Below are 13,891 nucleotides of genomic sequence, written 5' to 3'. Positions count from 1 at the left end.
ATTCATTTCTCTAGTTTGTATTCCTGAAATGGGGCTTGATGCCAGGGCCACACTCTGCTTCCTGCTTCACTATTAAGTCAGAGTGGTTCGCTCTGCTTGTTTTCACCCTGAATCTCTGAGGTTCTGACCTTCTGGTAGTAGATCCTCCTAGATATTTGAAATTAAAAGCATTAGGTATTCAGAGTCTTCTCTGGCATTTCAGGACAGTGTCAGGCACCTCAAATCTCCTGGGCCTGGACTCTCCAGGTATGAGCATTGAGGAACCACATTAATCACAAGGGCTCCTCTGGGTTCCCAGCTCCCCACCCTGAGGCCTTCTTGGGGAAGGAGGAAAAAATGGAAAAGACTCTGTTCTTGCTGCTTTTGGTATAGTCTTGCAGGCTACATATGTCCTGTCACTAATTGAGCTAGCCCTCATTCTGCTTGAGGAGTTTCCTTTCCTGCTTTTCTGGAGGACATTTTCAAGGATTAAAGAGGTCACTTTATATAACTTCTCACTGGATTTCTTGATCATTACTTAGTAATGTACGAAATTCACCATTTTTGCACGGTAAGTATAGAGGAACTACAAAACCTGCCTCTCTTTCAGACAGCTATCCTCTCTGAAATTGATTTAAACAGTCTGAAAATAAAACTACACTAAATGATCTAATTATTAACATTACAGCAGCAAAGGGATGTTTATTCACATCAGAGAAAAAATGGATGTGGGTATGGATAGCAAAAGGTGGGGTGGGTGGCAAACTGCATAACAAGCAAATTTCTCTATTTAAAGCCATTCTTTTTCTCAACATCAAATAATCATCATATAAGAATGCCAAAGATACTCACATGCAGAGCAGAGGGATCTGGCAGAAACTCAGCATCTTCACCAAAGATAAAATCAGGGGGCAATTCTGGGTAGTGAGCATTGAAAATAATATCCCCTAAGATAGAAGAAAATTAAATGAATTTTATAATTCTGTGTTAAAATCAAAATATCCTTACTGCCATACACAAAACTTCAGATATTTTTTGTTTTTAATACAATTCAAGAGAAAACAACTGAAGTAATAATTATTAATTCTTTTTCTAAAAGGACCATGTCCTTCATTATGTGGGCATCGTAAAATATGGAAACAGTAAAAGCAGTATGTAAACAGAATTTTTTACTAACATGTAAACAATTTACAAACAGATTTGTAATGTAATATATCGTAAACAGAAATATCACGGCATGCTGGATAGAGAGCTAGCCTGGGAGGTGGAAAACCTAACCTCTGCCTTGCCTCTGATACATGCTGGCTATGCAATTCTGGGCAATTCAATTAACCCTGCAGTGACTCAGTATTCTTTCTAAAACTCTAAGTTGCAAGCAAATTAAAATGTGCAATGGTAGAGGGAGCTTCTTCACTGACCGTTCCCCTGGCCAATGAAATCACAAATCCAGTCCAAAACAAAACATTATGAGTACAATCAAAAGTAGGTAAATACATACAATCATATCTGGAGTATTTGCTGATTATTCTACATAGAACAGCTTCCTGTGCAATTATGATTAGTTAACAATCATGTGACTAAAAATTTTAAGTTCTTACTATGTCCAAGGAAGAAAATAGGAACATAAATTTAAGACCCGAATATTTTCCTTAGTTTCATGAAACGTGTAGTCTGATGAGAGAAATGTACAGAAAAACTAAAATGCAAGACAAAATTTAAATATAACAGAAAAAGTAGAGTTTAGCAGGTCCTGGGAATTCAAATCATCTCTTGGGACCACAGAGACTCCAAGTTTTCCCATAAAAGAAACTCAAGGAAGAAGGCAATGAAAGTGGGTATGCTGTGAATGTGTTCAAAAAATATGAAGCTATCTGAGAAGAAATGGAAGATGTCAAGATTTTCTGGTTTTTCTTTTTTTAAGATTAATTTATTATTTTTAGTTTTCAACATTCATTTCCACAAGATTTTGAATTACAAATTTTCTTCCCTTTTCTCTCCTCCCCCCTACCCCAAGTTGGCATACATTCTGATTATCCCTTTCCCCAGTCTGCCCTCCCTTGTATCACCCCAGCCCCCTTATCCCCTTTCCCCTTACTTTCTTGTAGAGCAAGATAGATTTCTACACTCCACTGCCTGTCTATCTTACTTCCCAAGTGCACGTAAAAACAATTTTTAACATTTGTTTTAAAAACTTTGAGTTCTAGATTCTCTCCCTTCTTCCCTGCCTACCCCCCGCACTGAGAAGGCAAACAATTCAATATAAGTTATACACATGTCATTATGCAAAACACGTCTATAATAGTCATGTTGTGAAAGACTAAATATATTTCCCTCCATCCTATCCCGCCCTCTTTGACCTTGTCCTTACAAAACTGTTTGCTCCTGACTACCCCCTCCCCCAATATGCCCTCCCTTCTATCATCTCCCCCCTTCTCATTGCCTTCCCCCCTACTTTCCCGTAGGGTAAGATACCCAATTGAGTGTGTATGTTATTTCCTCCTTAAGCCAAATCTGATGAGAGTAATGTTCACTCATTCCCTTTGACCTGTCTCCCCTCTTCCCTTCCATTATAACACTTTTTTCTTGCCTCTCTTATGTGAGATAATTTACCACCATTCTATCTCTGCCTTTCTCCTTCTGCCAATATTTTCCTCTTTCACCCCTTAATTTTATTTTTTAGATATCATCCCTTCATATTCAACTCACCCTGTACCTCTGTCTATATATATATAGATGTATTTCCCTTCAACTACCTTAATATTGAGAAAGGTCTCATGAGTTACGAATATCATCTTTCTATGAAGGAATGTAAAGAGTTCAACACTTTAAATTCCCTTATGATTTCTCTTTCCTATTTACCTTTGCAAGCGTCTCTTGATTTTTGTACTTGAAAGTTAAATTGGGTCTTTTCATTAAGAATGTTTGGAAATTCTCTATTTCACTGAATGTCCATTTTTTACCCTTAAGTATTATACTCATTTTTGCTGGGTAGGTGATTCTTGATTTTAATCCTAGTTCCCTTGACCTCCAGAATATCATATTCCGAGCCCTTCAATCCCTTAATGTTGAGTTATTCTGATTCTGTTTCTACAATACTCAAATTGTTTCTTTCTGGCTGTTTTGCAATATTTTCACCTTGACCTGGGAACTCTGGAATTTGGCTACAATATTCCTATGAGTTTTCTTTTGGAGATGGTTTTCAAGAGGCGATCAGTGAATTCTTTCAATTTCTATTTTACCCTCTAGTTCTAGAATATCAGGGTAGTTTTCCTTGATAATTTCGTGAAAGATGATGTCTAGGCTCTTTTTCTGATCATGGCTTCCAGGTAGTCCAATAATTTTTAAATTATCTCTCCTCAATCTATTTTCCAGGTCAGTGGTTTTTCCAATGAGATATTTCACAATGTCTTCCATTTTTTCATTCCTTTGATTCTGTTTTATAATTTCTTGATTTCTCATAAATTCAGTAGCCTCCACTTGCTCCAATCTGATTTTTCAGGTGGTATTTTCTTCAGTGGTCTTTTGGACATCCTTTTCCATTTGGCTAATTCTGCCTTTCAAGACATTCTTCTCCTCATTGGCTTTTTGGCACTCTTTTAACATTGGGGTTAGTCTATTTTTTAAGATGTTATTTTCTTCAGTATTTTTTGAGTCTCCTTTAGTAAGTCGTTGACATGTTTTTCATGGTTTTCTTGCATCATTCTCATTTCTCTTCCCAATTTTTCCTCTATTTCTCTTACTTGCTTTTCCAAATTCTTTTTGAGCTTTTCCATGGTCTGAGACCAATTCATATTTTTCTTGGAGGCTTTGGATGTAGGATCTTTGACTTTGTTTTCTTCTTCTGGTTGTATGTTTTGATCTTCTTTGTCATTAAAGTAAGATTCTATAGTCTGAGGTTTTTTTACACTGTTCTGCACATCTTCCCAGTCAATTCCTTGACTTTTGAAATCTTTGTCAATTTAGGACTCTGCTTCCAGAGTGGAAAGTGCTCTGTCTCAAGCTTTAGGTGTCTTGCACAGCTGTTTTCAGGGCTATTTCTAGGGACCTGTAAATTGTCAGTTCTTCTGAGGCAGTATGATCCAAGGAGAGGCATTACTTCTCTCCTGGCCTGTGCTCTGGTCTGTGAGTGACCTCAAGCACTTTCTCTGCCCTGGAAATGTTAGGAGCATTCCTTCTCCACAACTGCCCTAAGCTCTGCCAAACCAGTGTTCTTCCTCACCCCGGGACCACCACCCAGGACAGGGACCCAGATCCAAGCAGGGCAAAGGAAGAGAATCCTGCCTCAGTGCCAGCAAAGAGATCCCTGCACTCCTGCTCTGATCAGACACTTGATCCTCCCATCATCTCTGGGCCTGGACCTCCAGAAGCAGCTGCCACTGCTACTGCCACCACTACAGCCGCTTCCACCACCCCAGGGCTGGGGCCAGACCCCACTCTTCTCTCAGCCAGGTCTGACAGAGTTTTCCCACTGACCTTTTACAATATCTTTGGGGTTTGTGGGTTTAGAAGTCTGGAAACCGCCACAGCTGCCAATGCTTCAGTGCCCGGAGGCCTGCTTCACCCAGTCTGCTCCACCTGGTCTGTGCTGGCTGTGCCCACACTGGGCTGTGCTCCCAGCAGGGTGTGATAGACACTTCCCATCAACCTTCCAGGCTGTCTTTGGCTGGAGACTTTTTTCACTCTGTCATTTTGTGAATTCTATACCTCTAGAATTTGTCTAGAGTCATTTTTTACAGGTATTTGGAGGGATTTGAGGGACAGCTCAAGCAAGTCCTTGCTTTTACTCTGCCATCTTGGTTCTGCCTTCCCAATGTTTTTTCTTTCCTTGAGAGACTTCCTGTCAAATATTCCACTTGACACTGGGAATGAGAAAAAGGGGTGCCAGCCACAAGGACATTTTTGGCTTTGAGACTGAAAATCTTTAGGTATCAGGAAAGCTAAATTATTTTGCAGGGGAGGGGTGTGAGGATGGGAGACTAATGAACCTCCTGGCACTTGCTTGACTTTATCCACGACTCCATTCTAAGAATCAGAGCTGGGCCCTGAACATAAGCATTGATCCCTTTACATCCATGGTTCCCAAACTGTGCCCTGTGGTGGCCAGGGGTACCATATAAAACCTATGGGGGCAGACTAGAATATTTTGAATCTTTTCCCTAACTACTTAATAAATAGAACTGTTAGGTATTTCTTTTGGTATAGGGGTGCAATGAAAAATTTACTAAGATACCAAAGGCACCATGAACCAAGAAATTTTGGGAACTTCTGCCTTAGTCCCTTTCCAACACCTGTGACAGCAACAGGAAGCCTTGGGATATGACTGAGCAAGACAGCATGCCCAAGTAAAAGCATTAATGCCATTTCCTATGTTCCTTCTCTTCCACAATCCCACCCAGAACAGCAGCCCTGTGTTGAGTCAGGCCTCACAGTCATCATCTGGACAAGCAGCTCCTATAGAGAAGGGGCCAGTCATCCTAAGAATCTCCTACACAAAGGGTAGACAAGGTTGCTGAGCCAAAAAGTTGGGGACCCTGAGGGAGAGACAGTATGCGCTAGGCAAGTCAAACCAACACCCTGATCACCACCTCCCCTCAGATCTTGATGGAGACAGCCGAGGACCCTGAGCCCAAAAGCAATGGCATAGCAATGCTTCCCACCCAGTGCCCTCAGCCATCATTCTAGAAAGCAACCCATGGAGAGAGGATTCTGGGAAGATGGCAGAGCAGATCAGAACATTCTAAGCTCTCCAGATTTCCCCACAAAGGGAGATAAAACAGCACCTCAGGGCAAACTTAGAGCTGGTAAAAATAAATAGGAGTAAAGGCAAAACAATGGTCCTCCTGGGACAATCCACAAGAAGACCTAAAGAAAAATCGGAGGAGGAGATTTGGTCCCTGTGAAGAATAAACACCGCCAAGCTAGGTCCACTTAAACAACAAGAGGCAAGCCCTGGGGTTAGCTGGGTTGGGAGGCCGCCTCAGTCTCAGCCAAAGGAACTTTTATCCCCAGAACAGTGAGGGGAGTTGGATGTCTGAGCCAAGGAAGATCAAGGGAAGCTCTACTAACAAGTAACACCATACCAAATTGTGCTGTGAAGACACGGCAGGGAGGCTAGAAGAAACAACCACATACCAGGTTAAGTGCAGCAGGGCAGGAACACTGCTGGCTGTGGGCACTTACAGGAGGCTAGATGTCCTGGTTTCACTTACAGGCCTCGGGGGAGAAATGAAGGAGGATCTAAGGCAAGAGGGAGCATCCCCCCTACTCCAGAAGTAGAGATGATTACAAAAACTAACATGCTATAAACAAAAACACTAAAATGAACAGGCAAAGGAGAAAGAATCAGAGAATTATTATGGAAATAGAGAAAACCAGGGCTCATATTCAGAGGAGAACACCAAAGCAAAGAAACCCTCTTCTAACCTAATGTTAATAACAATTTAGATTTGAAGACCTTTCCCACTCATTAAGAGACCATGTAACCTGTTCATGTCACAGGAAGCCTAAGTCACATGTGGTAGAAGGAGCTCGCTGAGAGGAAAATAAGTGTGTCACAGGAAATGCTGAGAGAGAGCAAGTTAGAACTGAGGGAGAGAGCAGACATGCTAGCTGTGCTGTAAGTGATTGTGGATGGCAATTTCCCAGCAAGGGGTGGGAAGGTTATGGGGTGGCTTGGTTCCCTATTGTGATGTTGTGTTTGAGATTCTTTGCTGTTATTACAAAGTTGACTTACTGGTTATGGAATTTGTTCACTGCTTGGATAGGTCGGACTTATTGGTGTGGGGACCTGGTTCTCCGGTGTCTGAAGAAATGGATTACTTCTTGTCCCTTCTATATAGAGAGTCTCTTATATTTTGCGATACAGAACTACATAAGCATAATGACAATTATCATATATTGTGATTATTGCCAGCTTATACACCCAAAGAATAATACAAAATGGTTGCCGGTTCATAAAGAATCCAAAGAAGAACTTAAAAAAGACTTTAAAAATCAAATGAGAAAGATTTTATTTTATTTATTTTATCTATATAAAATGTAAAACATGCTTAAGATTGTTATTAGTAATTGAGTAGTTTATAAGAAAGACTAGGGTAGGAGGAAGTTCAGGGGAGAACCAAGATGGTGGCTGGAAAGCAGGGACTTGCTTAAGCCCTCCCCCAAATCCCTCCAAATACCTATAAAAATGGCTCTGAACAAATTCTAGAGCTGCAAGATCGCAGAGGGAAGCAGGTCTCCAGTCCAGGAAAGCCTGGATGGTTGCTGAAAAGGGTCTATCACACTGTGCTGGGAGCCAAGTGCAGCCCAACGTGGGCCGCAACCCAGAGTCAGGCAGGCAGAGCAGGCCTTAGGGCCTTGAAACACTGAGCTGTGGCAGTTACCAGACTTTTCAATGCACAAACACCCAAGACCACGGAGCAGGTTAGTGGGAAAACTGCTGAATCAGGTTAGAGAGCTGTCTGGCCCCAGCCCTGGGGATGGTGGAAGTGGCGCGGCAATGGAGGCAGCAGCAGCAGCAGGAAACTCCAGTGGGAGCTTCCAGAGGTCCAGCATCAGCTCCTTACAGAGAACTGGGCTCACACAGATCAGAGCAGAAGTGCAAGGAGCATTTTGCTGGCACAGAAGCAGCTTTGCATTGCTTGGGTCTGGGTCACAGTCCTGGTTGGCAGTTCCTGGGGAAGGAGGAGTGCTGCTGTGGCAGAGCTTGTTGTGTAGAAGGAGCTCTGAAAACAGCAGTTCTTGGACCCTAAAGCTTGGGACAAAGTCCTCTCTACTGTACAAGCAGTCATACCCTGACAAAAAATTCAAGGGTCAAGTAGTTAGCTGGGAACATGAACAGGCAGCGAAAAAGGATGCAGACTCAGACTCAGACTATAGAATCTATTTTTGATGACAAACAAGATTAAAACATACAGCCAGAAGAACTCAACAAAGTCATAGAGCCTACATCAAAAGCCTCCAAGAAAAATATGAATTGGTCTCAGGCCATGGGAGAGCTCAAAAAGGGTTTGGAAAAGCAAGTAAGAAAAATAGAGGAAAAATTGGGAAGAGAAATGAGAGTGATGCAAGAAAACCATGAAAAACAAGTCAATGACTTACTAAAGGAGACCCAAAAAAATACTGAAAAAAATAACACCTTAAAATATAGACTAACCCAAATAACAAAAGAGTGCCAAAAAGCCAATGAGGAGAAGAATGTCTTGAAAGGCAGAATTAGCCAAATGGAAAAGGAGGTCCAAAAGACCACTGAAGAAAATACCACCTAAAAAATCAGATTGGAGCAAGTGGAGGCTAGTGACTTTATGAGAAATCAAGAAATTATAAAACAGAATCAAAGGAATGAAAAAAATGGAAGACGACGTGAAATACCTTATTGGAAAAACCACTGACCTAAAAATAGATTGAGGAGAGATAACTTAAAAATTACTGGACTACCTGAAAGCCATGATCAAAAAAAAAAAGCCTAGAAATCATATTTCAAGAAATAATAAAGGAAAACTACCCTGATATTCTAGAACTAGAGGGTAAAATAGAAATTGAAAGAATCCACCCGTCACCTCTTGAAAAAGTTCCCAAAAAGAAAATTCATAGGAATATTGTAGCCAAATTCCAGAGTTCCCAGGTCAAGGAGAAAATACTACAAGCAGCCAGAAAGAAACAATTTGAGTATTGTGGAAACACAATCAGGATAACACAGGATCTAGCAGCATCTACATTAAGGGATCAAAGGACTTGGAATATGATATTCTGGAGGTCAAAGGAGCTAGGATTAAAACCAAGAATCACCTACCCAGCAAAACTGAGTATCATATTCCAAGGGAAAATATGGAATTTCAATAAAATAGAGGACTTTCAAGCTTTCTCAGTGAAAAGACCAGAGCTGAATAGAGAATTTGACTTTCAAATACAAGAATCAAGAGAAGCATGAAAAGGTAAACAAGAAAGAGAATTCATAAGGGACTTGCTAAAGTTGAACTGTTTTGTTTACATTCCTACAAGGAAAGATGATTTGTGGAACTGATGAGATCTTTCTCAGTATTAGGGTAGCTGAAGGGAAGATACATATATATAGACAGAGAGCACAGGATGACTTGAATATGAAGGGATGATATCTAAAAAAATAAAATCAAATTAAGGGATGAGAGAGGAATATATTGAGAGAGGGAGAAAGGGAGGGATACTATGGAGTAAATTATCTCCCATAAAAGTGGCAAGAAAAAGCAGTTCTGTTGGAAGGAAAGAGGGGGCAGGTGAGGGGGAATGAGTGAATCTTGCTCTCATCGGATTCAACTTGAGGAGGGAATAACCATACACACTCAATTGGGTATCTTACCCCACAGAAAAGCAGGGGGAAGGGGATAAGAAAGGGGGGATGACAGAAGGGAGGGCAGAGAGTGGGAGAAGGCAATCAAAAGTAAACACTTTTGAAAAGGGACAGGGTTAAGGGAGAAAACTGAGTAAAGGGGAACAGGATAGGATGGAGGGAAATATAATTATTCTTTCACAACATGAGTATTGTGGAAGGGTTTTAGATAATGATGCACATGTGATCTATGTTGAATAGCTTGCCATCTTAGGGGGTACGTAGGAAGGGAAGAGGGGAGAGAATTTGCAACTCAAAGTTCTAAAATCAAATGCTCAAAAAAAGTTGTTTTTGCATGCAACTGGGAAATAAGATATACAGGCAATGGGATATAGAAATCTATCTTACCCTACAAGAAAGTAATGTGAAAGGAAATGGGGTCGGGGGGAGTGGGGTGACAGAAGAGAGAGCTGACTGGGGAATGCAGCAATCAGAATATATGCCATATTAGAGTGGGGGGGGTATAAAGAGGGAAAAAATTTGTAACTGAAAATCTTGTGGAAATCAATATTGAAAACTAAAATATTAAATAATAATAAAATATGAAAAAAAGAAAGACTATGGTAGACCTGAGTATATGATTTTAAAAAGCAAAACTGTTCAGGAACAGGTAAAAGGAGTAACTATTTTATACAAATGAGGTGCAAGAGGAAGAATCAACACAGAAGAATTAGATGGAGGGGGAGGGCTGGTAGTTCTGAAAACCTATTTTCACTGGGAATGGGTTCAAGAGGGAATGTGTTTGTGTATGTATGTATGTGTATGTATATATATATATACATATATATATATATATACATACACATACATACATACATATATATATATGAGTATAAAAGTATTCTAAATCCAGAAAGAAATAAAACACTGAGAGGAAAGGGGAAGGGGAGAGGATAAGGGAGGGATCTTTAGAGGGGAGATTGAGGGAATAGGTTAAAGGGAGGTATAAGAAGGCATTTTAGATTAATGGAAATAGGAGGGTAAGGGAGGGATGGGGGTAGGTTAAGTAATAAGAGGGCAAGGTAGTGGGTAGAAGTAAAGTAGAGGAGTCAGGAGGGATAGGAAATAAGAAATATGCACAAACATAAAATAATGATAGGGAGTAGAATTTGTTAGGGAAAAAGAAGCAGGGATGGTAATCATGATCTTGGACAAAGTTAAGGCTAAAATAGATTTAATCAAAAGAAAAATAGGGAAACTACACTATATGTCAGCCACATATACATACACACATATACATACACACACATACACACACACATCTCAGTGTTTTGGGGGACTATTTAAAACAACTAGATAATATAAGATGAGAATATTGCTGTGGTGTAGAAAATGACAAGGTGGTAGACTTTGAAAAATATGGAAAGACTTCGACTTATGAAGGAAGAGGTTATCCATCCTCAGAGAAACAGAGGATAAATAAGTATAGTACAGCCTTACACAGATGCATGTCTGCATATGACTGATTATCGATATCTAAGTATATGTAAGTATAGGTAAGTGTGTGTATATTTATATATTTATATCTTGGTGTGTCTGTGTCTGTATATGCATGTATGTGAATGTATGTGTACATATGTGTATACATGTATGCATATCTGTGCTTAATTTTGGTCTTCAGTCAACAAGGGAAGGGGAAAAAAGAACAAAGTAAAAAGAGCACAGCAGAGAGCAAAAGAAAACTTACAAGAAGGCAAATAAAAGATGGACAGCTCTCAATAAAATTCACAGTATTTATTATATAGGCTTTCTTGAAATGGAAATTTATAGCTGTATGTTTTGAATCCTCTCTCACATTCTGCTGTGCACATAGCAATGCTTTTTTTCTTTTCTTATTTTTTATTATTTTACTTTAAGTTTGGTTTTTTCTCTTCTTGTTTTGTATTCAAGTTTAAAATAAAACAACTTACAAATTTAAGAAAAGAAAGAAAGAAAGAAAGAAAGAAAGAAAGAAAGAAAGAAAGAAAGAAAGAAAGAAAGAAAGAAAGAAAGAAAGAAAGAAAGAAAGAAAAAGAAAGGAAGGAAGGAAGGAAGGAAAGAAAGAAGGAAGGAAGGAAGGCAGGAAAGAAGGAAGGAAGGAAGGAAGGAAGGAAGGAAGGAAGGAAGGAAGGAAGGAAGGAAGGAAGGAAGGAAGAAAAAGGGGAAGGAAGGAAGGAAGGAAGGAAGGAAGGAAGGAAGGAAGGAAGGAAGGAAGGAAGAAGGCAACCCGTGTGGACATGCAGCCTAGCAATTGCTCCTGCAGGTGCTACAGCCACTACAATTAAAGACCCAGAAAAGAACATTCTCGCTACCAAAGTCTTTGGAGCTATCAAATGTTTCAACATCAGAAACTAATATCATTTTATCAGTGAGCAAGAAAGAAACTCAGTGGTAAAGTTCTTTCTTTTCCAACTATTTAAAACTATGTACCTTATAAAGGAGATCAGGGAGAGCCTGAGAGGCTCTTGAATGCACACTGGTGTGGATATTCAGGAATGGGTCAGAAAAATCCACTTTTTCATTCCTTTGGTTCTGTTTGATAATATCTTGATTTCTCATAAAGCCACTAGCTTCCACTTGCTCCAATCTAATTTTTCAGGTGGTATTTCCTTCAGTGGTCTTTTGGACCTCCTTTTCCATTTGGCTAATTCTGCCTTTCAAGGCATTCTTCTCCTCATTGGCTTTTTGGAGCTCTTTTGCCATTTGAGTTAGTCTAATTTTTAAGGTGTTGTATTCTTCAATATTTTTTCAGTATTTTTTTGGGTCTCCTTTAGCTATTCATTGACTTGTTTTTCATGGTTTTCTCGCATCATTCTCATTTCTCGTTCCAATTTTTCCTCTGCTCCCCTCCGCCCCCAGCTCCGTGCGCAATAGACCTCATCCAGCGATCATCCGGGCTGTCCTGGGCTGGATCCCCTGCTTCCCTCTGCTATTTTGTGGGTTCTGCAGTTCTAGAATTTGTTCAGAGCCATTTTTTATAGGTTTTTGGAGGCACCTGGCAGGGAGCTCACACAAGTCCCTGCTTTCCAGCCTCCATCCTGACTCCACCCTCCCCTTGGCTCTCCACCAGCATTCTCTCTGTCTTCACCTTCACTGAAACTATTTTCTCCATACAATTATCCAAAGTTAGCTATATCTCCCACTATAGTGGACTGATGAGATGAAGCAGAAAGACTGATTTACTCCATGTTTCCTACTATGTTCTCGCAGATTAAAAAGTTTTGGAAAGCCAGCTCGATTATATTGTCACTTGCAAAAGTAACTTAAATCTAAATTTCAATGAAAAGAACACAGTTGGATTTTTATGTCTCTAAAACTCTCAACTTAGGTTTCATCCTAGACTCTTCACTTTCTCTCGCTGCCCCCCCTCCCCATATCCATTCAGTTGTCATGTCCTGTCTTTTACATGTTTGCAACATTTCTGGTATGTAAGCACCAACCTCACAAGGTTGCTATGAGGATCAAATGAGATAATACTTGTAAAAATGATTAGCACAGTGCCTGGAACATAGTAGCCATTATATTTAAGCTTGTTCCCTTCCCTTTTCTTCCCATTGTATACAACCACTTCTCTTCTCTGACACTGCCACTATGATGTAAGGCCCTCATCATGCACCTAGATTATTCAATCAACTCCAATGGTTCCCTACTGCAAGCAGAATCAAACATAAAATTCTTTGGTTTTCCAATTACTTCATATCCTGGCCACTTCTTGTTTTTCCATTCATACCTTACTCCCCTCCATATACTCTGTGATCCAGAGATACTAGCTTCTCTGCTTTTCTTAATATATCTCTGGCCTCAGAGTATGGTCTTCCATACCTGAAATGCCCTCCTTTCCCATTTCCACCTCTTACCTTCCTCAGTTTTACTCGAGTCACAGATGAAGTACCACCTCCTGCAAGAAGCATTCCCCCATTCTCCTTCATATTGCTGTTTACATGTTGTCCCCGCCATTAGACTGTGAGTCTCTTGAGAGCATATAGAAAGAACTTAAGAAATGCAAGTTCACTGACAAAATTTACCTTTTATAGTTCTCACCATTTTGTCTCCAATCTCCAGTGCCTAATACAGTACTATGCACAAAATAGGTGCTCAACAAATGTTCACTGGATAAATTTCTGAAATATCTTGCCTTGACACTTCTAAATTCATGCCATAAATAAAATTTATCACTATTTTTATGCTAAAAATAAAAGTGAGGACGTATTGGAAACAACTTGTACAAAACGCTGTACTAATTATTAAATGAGAAATAATATTATTATTGTGATAATTATTACAAAAGAATCAGAATAAAAGTATAGAAAGAATATAAAAGTTAGTTATAATCATTGTTGCCGAGGTTATAGAAAGACATGCACACTAATATACTACTGATGATTCTGTGAATTGGTGAATTGGTCCAACAATTCTGAAAAACAATTGGAATTATGCCTAGGAATTAATCTTAAGGAAGTCAGTGTACAAAGAAAAATCTCAAAAATACTTAAACGAACATTTTTTGTAATACCAAAAAACTGAAAACATAGTAGATGCCTATCAACTGGGAAATAGCTAGAAAAAGAA

At 39.7% G+C, this 13,891-nt stretch overlaps 1 protein-coding gene across 2 annotated transcripts in view; it reads right to left on the bottom strand.

The window, feature by feature from the left end:
• BABAM2 (BRISC and BRCA1 A complex member 2) overlaps positions 1-13,891 on the bottom strand; it is a 597,459-nt gene that overhangs the window by 488,922 nt on the left and 94,646 nt on the right. For both annotated transcript variants that reach the window (XM_036752607.1, XM_036752608.1), the window contains exon 4: positions 832-926. In XM_036752607.1, coding sequence (XP_036608502.1) covers positions 832-926 — 95 coding nt within the window. The remainder of the gene's footprint in view (positions 1-831; positions 927-13,891) is intronic.

Source organism: Trichosurus vulpecula, chromosome 3 (genome assembly GCF_011100635.1).
Source record: "Trichosurus vulpecula isolate mTriVul1 chromosome 3, mTriVul1.pri, whole genome shotgun sequence".
In the NCBI taxonomy this organism is placed as follows: Eukaryota; Metazoa; Chordata; class Mammalia; order Diprotodontia; family Phalangeridae; genus Trichosurus; species Trichosurus vulpecula.
Note: the sequence above shows the minus strand (reverse complement) of the source record. Positions and strands in the feature narration are given on the sequence as shown.